Here is an 18534-nt window from a genome sequence, read left to right as displayed (position 1 = left end):
CTCCAAATTAAATGCAGAGGGCCAAAACTAAATTCTAAAATGTTTCAAAGCTATTCAGGGTAAAAAAAAATAAAAAATAAAAAAATACTTTGGTAAATAACCCCCAACATATAAGTTAACTAGTGTTTTTCTTGTGTTGTAACTAGATTACAATTTATCTGCACACTCAAATTAAGAGTGCCAATAATGAATCGTAAAGGGAAATTATTAATAGCACCTCTTTACCTTACAGAATAAGTTAAAATTAGAAAAAGATCATAAACGGCAACAACATTTAACTCTATGTAAAATTAATCTTCAATGAATGGATGTAATGTTAGCGACATTTCTGATGCTAAATAGTTGTTCCGAATAACTCCAGCGAATCACTCGTTTCAGCTCAATCGCAATTTTCTCCCAGATCCGTCCCGAAGTGTTCGGCTTATTCTCCTCATTTCTGTTCTGCGGGACAACTTCAAAGCAAGATGCTGAAGCCCGTGTTTACTCCTGCACATAGAGGCGGCGGCAGCTCCGGCCCCTTGCTCGTGTAAAATTAATGTCAGACAACGCGATGGGACGTTATGGCGGCACGTGTTTGCCTCACACTTGAAAGCCCCTTCTGCACTTCGCTCTGGAGCCCACAGTGTCAAATGAGATCAGGGATGTGTGAGAAAATAAAGCACGAGAGCCATCGCAATAACAAGAAGCCCAAAGTTGGGGGGGGGGAGGGGGAAACCATTTCTGCATGCTTGCTCATTTTTACCCCCAGACAAGACAGGAAAAGTAGGCCAAGCTTCATTCTGGTGTCACTTAGTGGCAGTCGGACACTAGATTTACTCAATATGAACTTCAACACGCTGTAAAACACTTACTGATGTGTCACTTTTTTAATAAGTACCCGGCATTTTATTTTACACAACAAAAAGGAGTGCCTTTAACCGAGCTGAAACGTTAATTGCTCCCTCCATCACTTTGAGATGCAATCTGCCAAGCAACGCGGGAATGACTCAAATTCCTCAGGACAGACGAGTTCAACCACGCTGGCTGCAGCAGCCATCTAAACAATTGCAACTTTGAACAGAGGTCACTGCAGCTGCTCATCACTGCCATTATCTGGAGGCAAAGCTGAAAATAATGGGTGGAGTCCAATTTAAAAATAGCTTTTATTGCAGCTTTTTTTTTTTTTTTTACAAGCTGCTCCGATCACACAGAAGGAGAACAGTTCGGCCTGGTGGGGTGGGGGTGGTGGAAGGAAAACAAGACGCGGACCTGTCATGAGGTAATGAGCCCAAACAAAACCAAACAAGACAGCAGATACAAACTCCAAATATGAAAATATCAACAGTTTAATATACATTGATCCTCGCATTTGGTAGCCATGACGGGTTGGGTCTTAACGACGGTGGCAATCAGCGCCAGAGTTCGTTTTTTTTTTTTTTTTTCTGTGAAGTAAAACTCTCTCCCCTGAAAGTGAGCCAGCCTCCAGCAGCTCAGTCCTCGTGGATGTTGAACAGCTTGGCCACCTCGTTCAGATCAGCGTGCTCCTCTCCGTCCTTGATGATCTACAAATGACCCGACAGACAGCTCTCAGTAAACACATCACGCGCTTTAATCTTTCCAACAACGTGAAGTTGCGCTACCTTTCTTGCGACGGGCATTCGGTTGAAGACGTTCCACAGGATGATGCCCACCACCACCTTGTCTCTCAGGTAGAAGATGACTCCTTTTCCGTATTCGTCCTTGTTCTCCACGGCGGGAGCCGGGGCTGCAGGGGCCACCGCGCTGGAAGCCGTGTCCTCCGTTTCACTTTCTGAGCGGATCCCAGTTCCTGCAACCCGACCACAGAGGAAACTTCAGTCTGACCGTTCTGTTATATTTTTACTAAATTAGGATTAATATAATGCTTTGTTCCACTTCATCATTTATTTTTTAGATCAACAACAACACAATTATTTATTTTTTTACATTTTGTCATGTTATAACAATAATGTCATTTTTGGGGAGTTCATGTGATTAATCAACATAAATGAATACATAATTGTGAAATGGAAGGAAAATTATAATTTTTTGAAATGTATTTTTAAACAAAAAATATTGAACACATGGGTCGGTGATATGGACTGGTATCACTATATATTGTGGTACTGCTATGACGACGATAAAATACTTTTTTCAGGTTACTGTAATTATATCCCCATAACTCCAAATAATGTCCTTAAAAAAAAAAAAAAAAACATATTCAACGATATAACATACCACTAAAACAAAATTCAAAATGGGTTTCATCAGGACACTAGCTATATATGAAGAAGTGATTTTTATTGATGCTCTCAAGGAACAAGTGTAGAAAATAAACAAAAATCCTGACAATACGGGCAGTTATTTTTTTTTTTTACATTATAAATTGGAATTTATCGTCGTCAAGATAATACCAAATTCTTCATAAAACGATGCCCACCTCTATTTGGACGTGCCAGATATTTCAGTGGGAGAGCAACCACCTTATTGTCTTGCTGGTGTGTTGCTCAAATAAAAGTGACAGACCAGGAAAAAAAAAAAAAAAGGACTACAAAGAAAATGACTTTATCTTAAAAGAATTTTCTGTCCTTTTGTACATCTTTACAGTGAGCTGTACAGTGAGTCGTTTAGCCTGGTGCTGGTGTGTTGCTCAGGGACTGGGAAGATGATGGGGCGTTGGAAGCAGGTCTCACTGAAGATTGGGGCACACGCTTTCAGGCACAAGGTTGGGGAAATACCATCAGGCCCTGGAGCTGTGGGGCTCCAGAATGTTTTCATCCCTTGTGGGACACTTAATATGCTGTCCCACAAGGGTAGGTTTGAGCTATTGAAAGCCCCAAGAACATTGATGAGAGGGTCTGGGTGTTTTTCTTCACGTGTGTCCCAGTAAATGTAAATATTTTTTACATGCATATCTGGTTGTGTGTATTTTACTGACTCTTCTCTAACTAAATAATCAAAAGTGTCCGAAACGACAAATCAAATCGTGTCGATTTTCACAAGCACCCGATATAAGACAGAGCAGGAAAAAACCCAGAATGTGGGCTCTTTAAGCGTTTTAACCAGCCGCTCCTACCTGACTCCTCGGTAGCAGCTTTGGGTGTGTCTTTGGCAGTGGCTTTGGCAAACACGCCTACTGTCGGCAGGCTGCTGTCGACAATCCCGATAGCCTCATAGCCGACATCAGGTCCCAGGTCACTCCTGTGAGAAAGCAGCAGATCTGAGAACACTCTCCTCAAAAAAAGGCATCATACTACAGTACAAAACTGTTTTAGATAAGTTAATCCACCAAGAAGGGCGAACTAACAGTTACACAACAGCACCAAATTACTATTAAAATTCAACTGAAAAGGAATATTTCTATATAATTAACCCACCAGAACATAGACTGATGCCAGTACGGCTTGCTGGCTCCCGTCATGTTCTCTCCAGCCAGTCTCCCACTGACGACAGCGTGGTCATGGTGCTCCACTCGTCTGCGGCCCAGCCTGATGTCATAGAAACAGGCTGCGTCTCCAGCCTAAAATAAAACAAAGGCGAACGATCACAATACAGCCACAAAACAGAGCGAGAAGGATTAGTTCGCAAGGCCGGATATCAGGAGCAGAAAACGTTTTCCTAGTCTAACCATGCTAATAGTTATGGATGTAGTAAAATTCAAAACTGGTCAAATAAACAAGAGAACGGGTGCGGTGGTGCCAGGCGACCTCCAGCCTCTTTTCCTGCTGATCCACTTTTGGACAAAAGGCCTCTAGTGCCACAAAAAATATAAAAGTAAAATAAACCCAAGAAAAAAAATCTGATAACAGAAAATGTGTAAAAATTTACACACGTGCATCTTAAAAAATAAGGTAATAAAAAAAATTATTTTTTGTTTGTCACCTATTTCATAAAGTGAAAGTGATCTACTATGTAGGTTCATCACATGGAGAAATATTTCAGGCCTTTATTTCTTGTCATTTTGATGCTTATGGCTCACAGATGATGTAAAAGCAATGTCTCAGAAAATTCAAATATTACATAAGATCAATAAAAATGACATTTTAAACAGAAATTTCAGGTTCCTAAAAAGCATGTTATTTCTCTGCTCTCAATACTCGGTTGGGCCTCCTTTTACATGAAGTAGTGCATCAATGCGATCAGCCTGTGGTTCTGCTGAGGTGTAAGGGAAGCCCAGCTTGCTTTTATAGCTGCCTTCAGGTCATCTGCCTTGTTGGGTCTGGTGTCTCTCGTCTTCCTCTTGACAATCCTCCGTAGGTTCTCTGTGGGGTTCAGGTCAGCCCAGTTTGCTGACCAATCAAACTCTGTAACATCATAGTCATTGGACTTTGGACCTCTGAGCAACAGTGTAGTTCTTTTTCTCCTTAGTGAATGGGCTTTGCTTGACAAGCCTGTCAATGTTGAGGCTATCTCTTTTCTTACCACACTTTTTCCTTCCACTCAACTTTCTACAAATATGCTTAGATACAGCACTCTGTGAACAACCTGCTTCTTTAGAAGTCATCCTCATGGAGGGAATCAAATGGCTGAATTACCTTCTCAGTATGCAGGCAAGTTCCACCAGAGTCCAGCTAATAACCTGATTATGTGACTCAGGTGTGTTGAAGTAGAATAAAAAATTAAAAAAAAAAATTGGCCCTCAAAGACCGGAATTGAGGACCACAGGTATAGGCCATGATATGACCATTACAACATATGTCAAGATAAATTCACTAATATCACTACAATTTTGGGTTTCATCTGTAATACAACATCATCCATATCCAAGAAACAAAGGCTTTAAATATTTCACTCTGTGTATAACAGATCTATATAATATAGGAGTTTCCCTTTCTGAAATTAGTGACAAAAAACATTGAACTTTTTAATGACTGTATGTATTTTTTAGATGTACTTCTTTTTTCTGAAAGAAACAGGACTTAATCAGTAGAGGGGAGAGTTAATTGTTAGAAAACCTTAATAAGGAGGATGAGGATGGTGGTCTGTAGAGGCAATCCGTGCAACTGGGAAGGATAATAAGCGTTGGCTTCCTTTTTGAACAAAAAATTGATGAATTGTATGTGCTTCTTTGTCACATAAATAGGATTATTTTATGTGTTTCTCTTCTCTTCTATTGACTTTTATTGATAACATGCTCAAATTAAAGATTTCATTCTATCATATGTTTAGAGGAAATGATACCTGCAGCTAAATTTCAGTACAGAAGTTGTTTTTCTTTTAGTAAAACATTGAACTCAGAACAGAAACACATGACTACTGCAGCTCTGTGGAGCAACACCTTGGAACCAAGAACCTATCTGACCAGAAGAGGGCGCTCTGATCAAACGCTGTAAAAGCTGCATCCTAATGCATTCGCACTACCATGACCCACTAAACTGGGTTGATTTTCAGAAATAGGGTTTTTTCTCTTACCACCCAGATATTGGACCTGGCCTGCAGCTCGGCATTGACCCGATAGCCGCCAAAGTCCGAGTCCACCTCCAGACCGGCTGACTTGGCGAGGTCCACGTTGGGCTCCAGTCCGACAGCGGCAACAATGTGATCTGTCTTTACCTGCAAGGCAGAGTTCAACATAATTAGTGCATAAAAAGTATTCCTGTTGCCTTGGACCAGGCCGCATGTGGCTGAAATGTGCACCTACCAATCGTCCATCCTTGAGTTTGATTTCTAGTTTATCATCTTTGTAAGACACGGATTTCACCAGCGCTTCAGAGATTATCTTTACACCCTCTAAAGAAACAAACAAAAAGAAAGAAATAATGAGTAACAACCAGATAAATCTCCTGGCTATCACCAGAATGAATCAAGTTGCACCTTTCTTGACTTTTTCTGTTGTCCAGTTGCTCAGATACTCGGGCAGCACCTTGCCCATGTTGCCCTTCTCTGGGAACATCTGAATCACCTCTAATCCAGTCTCTGTTGCTAAAAACAGAAAGATGATGATTGGCACAAAAGCAAACGGGTTTGCTCCCTTACCTAGAACTATCAAGTTTGATTTATCCTGAAACTTTCTCAGCCTGTCAAGTGGTCTTACATCTCCTGCCAAGAGCACAGGCCAGCTCACTGCCCAGGAATCCACCTCCAATAATGGTGATGGACTGCATGCTTCTCGACACCTTGTCCAGTGATTTAAAGTCTTCGATCTGCAAGTTAGACATCACAGTTCAAGATTCTTAGGATCAAAGTGAAGTCCTAATAGGGCTGAAGAACTCAAAATACTTAATAGCCTCAATATATTTGTATTTAGTTGAGGTGTAACGGAATACAGCTTAATATAGGGATTTGCAAAAAATGTGTACTTTTAATCATATAGCAACCACAAACTTCTATGTATCTTCTGGAAATTGCATTGGATGCAGCGTTTTACGTTATTTTTACTATTAAGAATTTTAAAAGTGCAGATGCATATATATTTACATAAATTTTTGAGGGCTTGTCTCTACCAGCTTTGCAAATCTAGACTCAAACTGATTCATCCCACTTTGCAAAACTCAAACTCTTACTAAAGCTAACGCCACCTGGAGGCGAAACGCTGACCTTGCGGAACAAAGTTGTCCTCTTCATCACCTCCTCTCCTGCTCTCTCGATTACCTGCAGATTCCTTGGGATGCCGCCTGAGGAGGAAAGTCAAAAATGTATCCAATCACATTCATAGCTACGATGGGAACTAAAATTACATCAAAGCTGCTTACCTGTAGCAATTAAGCACTTGTCATATGAAATTTCTGTATCGTCATCGAGTTTTACTTTGTTTCCTCTAACATCCATATGGACCACCTAAAATACATAAAAAGCTCTTTTTGTCAGTGATATATTCAAGCAATAATGGCCCAAGTGATATATAGCAATATGAAAACATATCAAACTAGCCCAGTGCTGGAAAACTACCAACTAGGCAAACCGACCTTCCTGTTTGTGAGGACGGCCACTCCACCATTTTCAGCACTTTTCAAATCTTCTGCATCGATGTAAAACGACGCCGGCTGGAAGTAGATGCTGTCAGAGAAAAACAGCACTGTTAAAAAAAAAAACATTGAAGGTTTTCCATATAAAAATAAATATTGATACAATAAATTCAGCAGAGAACAGCTCCCAAGTCTGACCAGAAAAAATATAGCCTTTAAAAACTTAGATCAGCACCCTGAGGGAATTGTCCAGATTTCAGACAAGTAAATGATTTACGATCACCAGGCTCATCTGTTATTGTATTGAGGACATAAGAGGTTGAATTAGCAGCAGAATGTTTTATCAGGCAGTAGCTGAAGCATCCGACAGTCTGTGAAAACCGTGAAAGGAGGTCGCCAGACATGAAGGACACTCTGAAGATTTGTTAAATGGTAAAACAAACACCAGATCACACAGAGAGAAAGATTTGGAGGCAGGGAGACAAAGATCAGGACCAAAACCAATGAGACACCATATTCAAGACCACTGCTGTAATAAATATAATAATTTAGTTCTAGCTGCCAAGATATAAAAAATAAACTAGAACTGGGCTCCAAGCCAACTGGGTACACTTGTTTGAATACCTAAGCAGATCCTCAACTACGTGCCAGTTGTTCAATACATCTAACAAGTTAAATAGGAAACCAGACAACTTTGAAGACTAGATCCAGTTAACAGTTAGTTGAAGCTGGAGAGAATGCTGACTGAGGACTGCAATTTCTTTGTCAGACAGAATAGCAATCATTATTTGCACTGGAAATACATTATTCAATATTTTAATCCCTCCCATTTTGTCATCCATGGCATATAGGAGCAGAGGTCGCAGGGTACCATCTGCAAGTACGGGTACCACCCAAATGCTGTATATTACCTTTTTAAATGCTGCAGTACCCCGGTACCAAATTAGTACCGCTATACCAAACAACCCTAGTAATGATATAGTCATAAATGCATCTATTTGCTGCATGCAGGTCTTTTCCATTCTGTTCCCACCATTAGTGTTTCTGTGTTTTGTTTAGCACCGTTGCTCTGAAGATAACAACGTGCACATATACCTGGACTCGTGTGCAGTAACTACCATTTTCACTCATTAAGCACAGAGTTCTGCAAGCTGTGCATGAGCTCAGGTTCTATGAACATAGAACATTGTTAGTTGTACAATCTCAAAACAGACATTATAGTTGATGATCAGTTCCTATTTTAATCACGCTTTTAGAGGTTTGCAACTCAGCACTGCATCTCCATCTATGCTAAATGGAGCAAAAGCAAATATATCTACAACTGCACCAGAGTCATTAATCATGGAACTGAATTTTATTCCAACAGGTCGCACTCAATGGTCATTTGTTAAGAGTTAGTGTTAAAATGGCTAAAAATTGTTTGTAAAACAGCAAAAAGGGCTCTGAATGGCAGTTCCCCTCAGATACTGTAACAATAATGAAATGTTTCAAGATTGCACTTTAAGGGTGTTTTCACACCTGTGGTGGCTGATCTCCCCCCTTGGTGCGGTTTCTAGATGTGAAGCCAGCGATCGCACTAGGGTGCGGACCAAAACAACCGTACCGACACAGTTGATCTGGTCTGAGGACGGTTCCAAATGAACTCCAGAGCGCTTTGTTTAGGCTGTGAACAGCATCCGACCTCATTGTGAAACAGCTACATGGTGGATGTAACTTGAGTCAAACGCCTTGTCGTAGCCAGGCACGCATTGCATTGTGGGATGTGATAACCTAACCAATAAACAATGATTTGTTTCTGCAGAAAGGCACAACATATATTTACTTTCAAGATGTCTTTTCTAACTCAAGATTACTCAGGTAATCTTGGCTGAAGCAGTAAAGTGAAAAATACTGAGAAAATCTGCTTCATGTCTCCACATTTGGTTCTCCTCTTCCCCCCCGACACGTCTGACCAATAAACAGCCTGAACATTCACACGTGGTTTGTAGTGACAGGTTTCGGTTTGCTTGGAGCTTTCTCCATGTGAAAACAAACCAAACAACCCACGGTTTTCTACGGCACTTCTAAATAACCAAAGGTTGCATGGGAACATTGGGAACTCACCTTCTTTCCTTCCCGTTCCACTGTTTGAACCGCAGGGTCTCTGTTACACTGGGGTCGTCCGAGAACCACAGCTCCTTAGAAAGAGGTGGCCTCATGTATGGAAGGTTGGGCTCATCGGTCACAATCAGTACCTGGAGACACGAAAACCAAAATGTGACTTTTTTGTTTAATGTAATGTTAGAATTGAGAGAAAAATATTAAAAAAAATATTCTAAGAATTTGTTTCTATATATGTTAGATGAAGATATAGAAGCCTGACCGACCTTGGCACCAGGGTCTCTGGCTCGGATAGATCTAGCAGCTGCAAAAGAGGCCGTACCGCCGCCAATCAGCAGGTAGGGGGCGTGTGAGGGCAATGTGGGAGAGGCAGGTTTGGCGTCTGCAGCTGGAAGTTGTGTGAGAAAGCAAACAGGAGCAGGAGAGAGGAGGGCAGGGAGGAAAAAGCATAGCAAGTCAGAAAGGGATATATCCCAGGAAAGAAACATAATCAGTCCACGGTGTCATCATGCTAATACAGCCACATCGAGATGGAATAAGACTAGCAAAAAGTTTTTAAATTTACACAAGAGAAATGAACCCTTTGGCATTGCATCATTTAAAAGTGAATACAGAAGAAGTCATCAGACAGAAGAAAAATGTGATAAAGAAGAATAATGCCTAAGCATGCTTGAACCTTTTCAAAATAGCTACATAAAAGTGTTGCTCTGTGTGCGGCCTTTCTATTGAACTGAAGCTGGACTATGTTCTTAGCTTTCTGTCAGAACCTCATCATAGAGTGGGGGGTCCTGCTTTGAAGTGTTCTGTTACATGCAAAACTTAAAGAGGCCTTTAAATACTTCAGATCTACATCCCAGCTTCCCTTTACAGGTGTGGGACACGTTCTGAAAGCTCAGCTCACAGGGTGCTGAAGGTAGAGGGGTTAACCAGCAGATTTGCACAGTATTAGAAATGTTAACGACAGAAATTGTGATGACAACATCCGTCCTGTTTTTGTGACGCGTGTGTCTGGGACACGGTGACCGTTACAATCACGGACACTAATCTGTGGCAACATCTGCTGCAGTCAGACTTCTTCCCCACAGGCTTAATATCTTACTCAAATAGAAAAACAGCTATTCATCCAACTTGGACTATACTAGCAAACAATTCTGACATTCCGAACGGCCTTTTACGATATTAAAATTGAACACAGTGATAATGGGATTGCCATAGATTCACAATATATCATGAAGATTTATAGCCATCTCTTAAACATTATATTGAAATAGTAAAGTTTAAAGTAAAACTGGGAAGTCCTCATGAAGTCCTCTCACTGAAGCATACAGTAAGTGTAATGAAACCACGTTCCCCTCAAATTTCTGCGTAATATCTGCCGGACACCACACAAGACGTTCTGCTCAGATGATGGCGTGGTGAAAAGGTTGCAAGACCCTTCAAACCCAGGCTCTAAGAAATGAATCCTTTTTTGTTTGTGTAGCCCTGGGAGAGAAAACAAACCACTGCTCTTGGATAGTATGTGCAATAGGGCTGGACGATAATTCAATAACAATATATATATCGACTGATAGACCTATATCGATGATAGAAAAAAGGGTCAGTAAAAATTTAAATAGAACAGTTTTCCTTCCTTTTGCATTTTAGTCATGTAGGTTAATATTACAGTCATTACATCTTTCCAACCAATCACAACGCAGACTCAGGAAGCTCCGTCTCCAAACTCCGCCCCCTTCAGAGAGTTCAGAGAGCACGTGTTTTTTTTTTCTTTTTTTAAAAACTTGTAGTTTTGGTAAAAAGTTGGTTGAATAAAGGGTTGAGTTTGATTTTATTGTTTGTGTGTTCTGTATCTAAAAATAGATTAAGCAACAGCATAAAACGGCCAGGGCTGAACTTAAACTATATTTTGAATTTGTTGATAATTATTGATATCGATCCAATATAATTCCGATTTCATCGATATATTTTTTTTCCTATATCGTCCAGCCCTAATGTACAAGAACTTCACACTTCATATTTGTAATGGGCTTGTGTCTAAATCCTGAGATCGCTGAGGGATGTAGTATTGGTGTAAGGACTTCAACTAAGCTTATTAGATAATAAAAGATAATAAAAAATAACAACATCAGCTACCATAACTATGCAGACGACACACAGCTTTACATCACCATGTCACCAGGTGACTATAAACCAGTTGAGGCACTGAGTAAATGCCTAGAAGAAATCAATGCATGGATGTGTCAAAACTTTCTTCAATTGAATAAAAACAAAACAGAAGTAATAATATTTGGACCAATAGAGGAGAGATCAAAAGTTAACACACAGCTTCAGCTGCTTCAGCTAAAAACCACCAATCAGGACCGAAATCTGGGTGTAGTGATGGACTCAGACCTGAACCTCCAAAAGCATCTAAAGACAATTACAAGGTCAGCTTTCTATCACCTGAAGAGCATTTCTAGGATTAAAGGACTGATGTCTCAGCAGGATCTGGAAAAACTAATCCATGCGTTTATTTTTAGTAGAATTGATTACTGCAACGGCGTTTTCACAGGTCTGCCTAAAAAGTGGATCAGACAGCTGCAGCTGATCCAGAACGCTGCTACCCACGTCCTCACTAAGACTAAGAAAGCAGAGCACATCACCCCAGTTCTAAAGTCCTTACACTGGCTCCCTGTATCTCAAAGGATAGACTTTAAAATACTTCTGTTAGTCTATAAATCCCTGAATGGTTTAGCACCTAAATACATCACAGACTTGTTATCAGTGTATCAACCTTCCAGACCACTCAGGTCTTCTGGCTCCAGTCTACTCTGCAGAACCAGAACCAGAACCAGAACTAAACAAGGAGAAGCAGCATTTAGTTCCTATGCTCCACTTATCTGGAACAAACTTCCAGAAAACTGTAAAAGTGCGGAAAGCCTGAGTTCCTTTAAATCAAGATTAAAAACACATTTGTTTGAAATTGCCTTTGAATGTTCTAGTTAAACTGTTTTACCGTTTTTAATGTTCTTTTTTGTTTCTACATTCTATCCCTACTTGCTTTTATTCCTATATTTTAATCATGTAAAGCACTTTGCATTGTCTCTGTACTGAATTGTGCTATATAAATAAATATGCCTTGCCTATTATTAGGCGAAAAGAACATGTAGATCACCAAATGAACAGATGATCTTAAAGGGGTTTGTATTTCTTCTCAATCTTACCCTCCTAAACTACAACCACAGTAAGTTGCACTGTTGCTTCTTCTGGTGAAGCGTCTGCTTCATCTACAGCGGAAGCAATACATGTAAGAGGCTAAAATTAAGCTTTTCAATAATAATGGAGGAAGGATGGTTTGTGCTTTATGGTGGGAGCAGCCAAACTGGCACTGTAGCAATGGGAAGACACAGCATAAAACCATCACAAAAATGCTCTAAAAAGGCCAGATTAAGATTAATAAGTATATCAGCGAGTGAGAAAAAAAATCTGCCCATTTAAAAAAAAAAAAAAAAAAAGAGAGAGACCCAGAAAAAAACAGAAGTGTCACTAGTGACTTTTTTTTTCTCCAAAGGCTGCAGTGAAACTGGAAACACTGTGACAGAACAATGAACACGCCACAAAGTATCGTCACGGTTCCTGCGGGAAGTTTCAAAGAATCCGGATACAGACCACAGTCAGATGACAGCAAAAGAACAGAAAACCTCTAATATAAGCACTAATTATGCCCTGGTAACCATTTTATTTCAAAGACACAGTTTATACATTATAATAAAATCATGCATGTGTTAAAATGTAAAAAGCATGCAGCTGACCTGGAGCTGCTTCACTGGAGGTTGCCGCTTCAGCACCAGCGACCTCAGCCGGTGGGCTCGGCTCCTCTGGTGACGGAGGGGCCTCAGGTTTTGGCTCAGGGGGGGCTGAGTGACAAATAAACAGACTCAGACTGAAACTCAGCATCTACAGAGAAGAATAAAATGCGTGCCGTCCCTCTGTAATATTCACTGATACATTTAAATAAATCACTATTACCTAAAATGCAGCCATGCTGATAAGAATCTGGTTTGCGTGGCGGTAAAGAGGAAACTGAACAGAGTGCTGCAGAGCCAGTTGCTCTTACAAGTTTAAACTAAGAATAACAAACCTCGCACTGAGAATAAACTCAAATATCTCAAATAACGGCCTCTCAAAGTTCTGGCAACGTGTCGCGGTTATAGTAGTGACCGTTTCTCCTTAGACATAAAGAAAGTGCTCACCCGCAGTCTCGGCGGCTCCAGCAGCTAAAACACAAAGAGGATCAAAGCGAGACATGTTTTAAATACACATATAGTCAAATTTACCTACATAACAGAGCTTAGAGGCCAAAAGAAGGGAGAGTCATTACTATAATGAAATAATGAAGAGCTCACCAGGAGGTTCTGTAAGGGTCTGTGTGGCTGGTTGTTTCACGGTTGATATCTGTCTTCTGGAGGAGATATCTGCCATACGCTCCAGATACCTGTCCTGGTCTCCCCTTAAGGTAAGGACAGCCTGAACAACGACAAAAAAGAAATTAAATATTTCAACTTACATATGGGGCAGAGTTCATTTTACAGCAATAAAAGGTATTCCAGACATTGAGGAATATATATTTGCCTACTCACATATGTTAGGCCACCAGCAAAGGCTGCTCCCACTAGGAGGGCGTATTTCAGGTTGTCTCCGCCTCCCCCCGCCGGCCCCGTGGACATGTGCGCCACAGGCACACACAGCGGTGTTCTGGCATTGTTCAGCCCTGAAAAAGACGATTAGAAGAACATCACCTATACGACCGCTCTGAAATAACAGTCTCTCCTCCTGTAATATAGGAAATAAAGAGCTGTTCTCAACTCTTAATGCATACGAGACGACTGTCCGCCGATTTATTCTCGCCTCATGCATGATCCTATGCAGGCTCTCATATCCAGCAGTCGTTTTCCATTTAAAAGCAGGATTTCAGTCTCAGACGGCTTATTGCTCTCCTTCGAAGCCTAAACTGATCATTTATGCTCTAGTAAATTCGCCCCCAAAGGGCAATTCATAGCGGCTTATTAAACTAGCATGCATGTTTCATGACTGTGGGAGGAAACCAGAGTACCAACAGAGCGTAGCTTCACAGCACGACACTGCCAGCACCGTGTTTCACTGCGAGCATGGCACATTCATTTTGTGCATTGTTAGTTATCCACCACACAGAGTGTTTTGCATGTTGCCCAAAATTATCAACGTTGCTCCTTTAAACACCATGGCCTGTGGCAAGCTTTTACACAGACTGAAAAGTGGGCAGAATCTCCCACCTGAGTCGTAGAGCTCTCCAGCTCCCCCAGAGGTACCAGAGTGGCTGCTTCACTGATTAATGCTGTCTTTGTTAGACTTGTCAGCTTAGGTGCAAAAGCTAGTACACTAATTAATTACTGTTTGCATTACGGATTGCACACTCTTTAGGATTTATGGCTCTTAGTCCTTGTTCAATGAAGACATGTAAGCATTTATCTATATGGACAGTATTCATATAGTGCGTTTCTAGTCATACTAACCACTCATGCCACATTTACCCAATCGCCTTCACAGACGTGCACACATTCATGAAACGACGTGCAGATCGGCAGGCAACTTGGGTTTAAGCGCCTTGTCCAGGAAACGGCGGTCAACTCATCAACTTTTAGATTGCAAGATGACTACACTTCCCACTGAGCCACAGCCTCAGGCCGTACCACAGTACTGCCATCATACAAATGGGATGATTTCAATTTAAAGCGCTTAAAAGAGCTTCCTTTCCTTTGTTCCTTTTCAGCCATTCTGTTGTAAATTTGCTGCTGTATTTGGGAATCTTTTCCTCCATTCCTGCCTCCAACATACCCGGGCTTACTGCTGGAATTTTGGTCAAACAAAAAAAAATTATAAATTTTTTTTCTTCAATTAATAGCCTGTTAGATAACGATTTCAAGTTACTATATACAATAAACAAGCATTTGGAAAGTCCAGCTTTCATCAAAAATAGAATTTCTATGTTTAATTCAGAATTTCTTTACAATTGTTTTATTTCTATGCAATGTGAATGTCTTTTTGTTTCAAAGCACAATTATTTCCGTCACCGTTTTAATTGTGAAAACACACTACACTGAAAAGTATTCACTCAGCCATCCAAATGATCAAACCCAGGTGTTTCAGACACTTCCATGGCCGCATGTGTGTAAAATAGGGCTGCAGCTAGTGGTGATTTTAGTAATTCATTAATATGGTCATTGTTTTTCAGTTAATCCAAAAAGAGATACTTTAGTACATTAAAACACCTCAATAAACAATTATTCTGAACAAAACATTTATTACACATGGTATGCATTGTAAATGGCAAAACTGTAAAAAAGTCAATTCAATTCTCAACATTGATCAGAACAGTTAATTATTAAATTCTGGATACAGCACATTTACAGACACAGAAGGTTTTCCATTTTGTTTTGTACTGTTTTGCCTTAATTACTGCTCTGAATGTTCTTTCAGCAATTGGTGTTTTAGAGTCCATTTAGTCCAGTTAATGATTATTAAATTGTTAATTTAGTTGATGATTATTTTAATAATTGATTAATTGTGATTCATCCCATTAATCCCACCTACGCATACAGAGGGTTTACTCTCAGGAGCTCAGCAACGACAACAACTCAGCCATGAAGTGGAGGCCGTGTAAACTGACCGAGCGGGGGCAGCGGATGCTGAGGTGCGCAGCGGGCAGATGTCACTAACTTTCTGCAGTCAGTCGCTACAGACCGCCAAACGTCACGTGGCCTTCAGATTAGCTCAAGATCAGCGCGTAGAGATCTTCATGGAGTGGGTTTCCATGGCTGAGCAGCTGCTTCCAAGCCATACATCACCAAATGCAAGGCAAAGCGTCGGGTGAAGTGTTGTAAAGCACGCCACCGATGGACTGTAGTGAAGTAGAAGCGTTTTCTCTGGAGCTACCTGGCGGTTACCAGGAGAACGGTTCTTGTCTGACTGTATTGTGCTTAGCGTAAAGTTTGGTGGAGGGGGGGATTATGGATTATGGTGTGGGGTCGTGTTTCAGGAGCTGGGCTTAGCCCCTTAGTTCCAGTGAAATTAACCCCTAAATGCTTCAGCAAACCAACAGATTTTGGACAATTCTATGATATATATTTATATTATTATGCTATATAATTTTATAACAGGTTGGAGCAGGCACCTTCCTCTTCCAGCAGGACTGACCACCATTGCACAATGCAAGGTCCATAAAGATATGGATGAGGGTTTGATGTGGAAGACCTTGGCTGGCCCGCCCAGAGTGCTAACCTCTACCCAACAGAACAGCTTTCGGATGAATTAAGGCCCGTTTACACTACACCTAAAAACCGAGCCATGCCGAGACCGGTTCGAGCTTGGTCCAGTTAACTGAGATAAATGCAGCCGTTTACACACAAGAGTTATCTCGGTTATTTGTTCCTTGGTTGCTCCTCGCCCCCTAGTGGCGATCTGCGGTACTACCGCTCTCTGGGATTGAAGGCGGGACCGAGCAAATCAAAATGGCGGCACCCGTAATATTCAGGATGTTATTGTTAGACATAGAGTCGGCTTTTGGGACGTGGATAAGACAAATGAACGTCTAATAAGGATTTACAGACGCAGGAAACAACAACAGACGCTGAGGTTCATAAGCAGAGTCATCTATGGAAACTGTGTGGCACGGTAAGGAAGCTAGTATTATTATGAATGTCTGAAATTTGTCTGAATGGAGTGTGAATCGGGACGTGCAGCCAGACACGCCGGGAAACCCGCTGACAGTCAGCTGACTGTAAGGGGATGACGCGGTCTGCTCATGCGCTCCTCGTTATCAGGGAACCGGGCTAAAAAAAACCAGTCCGAGACCTGGTGGGGAACTGGTCTGCAGTTAGCGCGGTCCGGTTATGTTTAGCGCGGTCTGGTTCAGTCTGCTGACCGTTTACACACAAGAGTTATCTCGGTTACCGAGCTCGGACTAGTCTCGGCTCGGTTAAAAAAGTGTAGTGTAAACGGGCCTTTAGAGCGGAGCCTGAGAGCCGGGGCCTTCTGGTCCAACATCAGTGTCTGACCTCGCAAACGTGATTTTGGAAGAATGGTCACAAACTTCCATAAACACACTCCAAAACCTACAGCCTTCCCAGAAGAGTTGAGGCTGCTCTAGCTGAAAAGGGTGGACCCACGTCGTATTGAACCCTATGGCTGAAGAATGGGGTGTCACTGATGTTCCTATGCGAGTCAAGGCAGGTGAGCAAATACTTTGGACAATATAGCGCATATTATTCAGCGATAAGGTCTCTTTTTCAATTCAATTTACGTCCAATCACATGATTTCTTAAAGAAATTACTCTTTATTCATGACTTCACATGAAGACAATGTAAAGTCTCTCAGAGAGATAAAGGCTGCCATTATGGCTCCAGCTTGCACGGAGAGTATTGGTTTGTCATTCCTAAAAATAGAGTTAAGCAGAGACCTATGTGCAATGAAAATTAGGTTGATTAAAAATAGTCCACACTTCTGATGAACTATATTCCTCTGCTAGAATAGCCTTGCACGCTGCTGGGGGTCAGCTTGGTGCCTTTTCTTATCCTCTCAGAGTCTCACAAAATAAAAATAAAAAATGTTTGTGGGGAGGGGGAGATTATAAACCTCGAGATAAGAGTCGATCCATGTGATTTATCATGGCAGCATTCAGACGGCTGGTCACAGAAAATGGTGCAACATCTGTCAGAGAGCCGCTGCAAAGTCTCACTGCAGACATTTTAAATTCATGCTTTCTGCTCCAAGCTACAATAAATAACCTCTGCCGTTTTACCATGTTGGTAATAAAAAAATGTTTACCTTAAAGGCCACATTTGCTAATTCATTAGCCAGTTAGCTTCGTAGTAAACATGAAGCTCGCGCTGGTTTAAAAAAAAAGCACAAACCCATGAAGCCTGCAGCGCGTGCCGGGTGATGATGATGACATATCTCTGAATACATTTATCAAAGAGCTCAATCGTGTTTGGATAAAGGCCAGCTAATCCGGAAGACAACAAGGAAACCAGCAACTTCACCGACCTGCTCTCCTCACGTTCTGCCGGCATGCAGTTGCTGAGGCTCTGCCTAGAGGCGCAAGCTTCCTCCATACAGTCCTACATGTCAGCATGGTGGCTCCGCTCCGCTGCAACAGCTCCCGGTCACGCTACCGACGGGTCGGAGAGAAAGCTGGTTACAATTGACGAAGTCCCGACAGACAACTAGCAGCCGCACACACACTGCACGCCAAGGCCAGGGACAGGTCATTGGTTTCAAAGGCGTGCTGGGTAATTTCAAAGACTGTTTGGACGGGGAGATTAGCCCCCCTAAACAAGAGAACAGCTCGGGAAGAAATATGGCGTGTCAATTCAATTAGAAAAAAAAATTAACATAAGGCATTCGCCAAGATTTAGGAGCGCATAATCTGTTGTTAGAGATAAAACAATGCTTCTGCACTTTAAACCTACATTTATGAAACGTAAACCTCGGGTCTGTGTCTGACACCGTTCAGTCGCC

General features: G+C 41.4%; 1 protein-coding gene across 1 annotated transcript; it reads right to left on the bottom strand.

The window, feature by feature from the left end:
- Positions 1–1123: 1123 nt before the first annotated feature.
- Positions 1124–18297, bottom strand: LOC118556491 (apoptosis-inducing factor 1, mitochondrial-like). The gene is made up of 18 exons (XM_036143317.1): positions 18061–18297; positions 13619–13749; positions 13385–13505; positions 13232–13255; positions 12791–12895; positions 9269–9390; positions 9006–9136; positions 6903–6993; positions 6690–6774; positions 6535–6611; positions 6032–6140; positions 5812–5919; positions 5639–5727; positions 5410–5550; positions 3375–3517; positions 3074–3198; positions 1620–1807; positions 1124–1541 (listed from the first exon to the last, which is right to left on the bottom strand). The coding sequence occupies exons 1-18, from the start codon at positions 18146–18148 to the stop codon at positions 1470–1472; spliced, it is 1950 nt and encodes a 649-aa protein (XP_035999210.1). The 5' UTR covers positions 18149–18297; the 3' UTR covers positions 1124–1469.
- Between the last annotated feature and the right edge of the window lie 237 nt (positions 18298–18534).

The sequence above is a fragment of the Fundulus heteroclitus genome, chromosome 11 (assembly GCF_011125445.2).
Source record: "Fundulus heteroclitus isolate FHET01 chromosome 11, MU-UCD_Fhet_4.1, whole genome shotgun sequence".
Classification (NCBI taxonomy): domain Eukaryota; kingdom Metazoa; phylum Chordata; class Actinopteri; order Cyprinodontiformes; family Fundulidae; genus Fundulus; species Fundulus heteroclitus.
The sequence above is the reverse complement of the archived record's forward strand: the minus strand, read 5'-3'. Positions and strand labels throughout refer to the sequence as shown.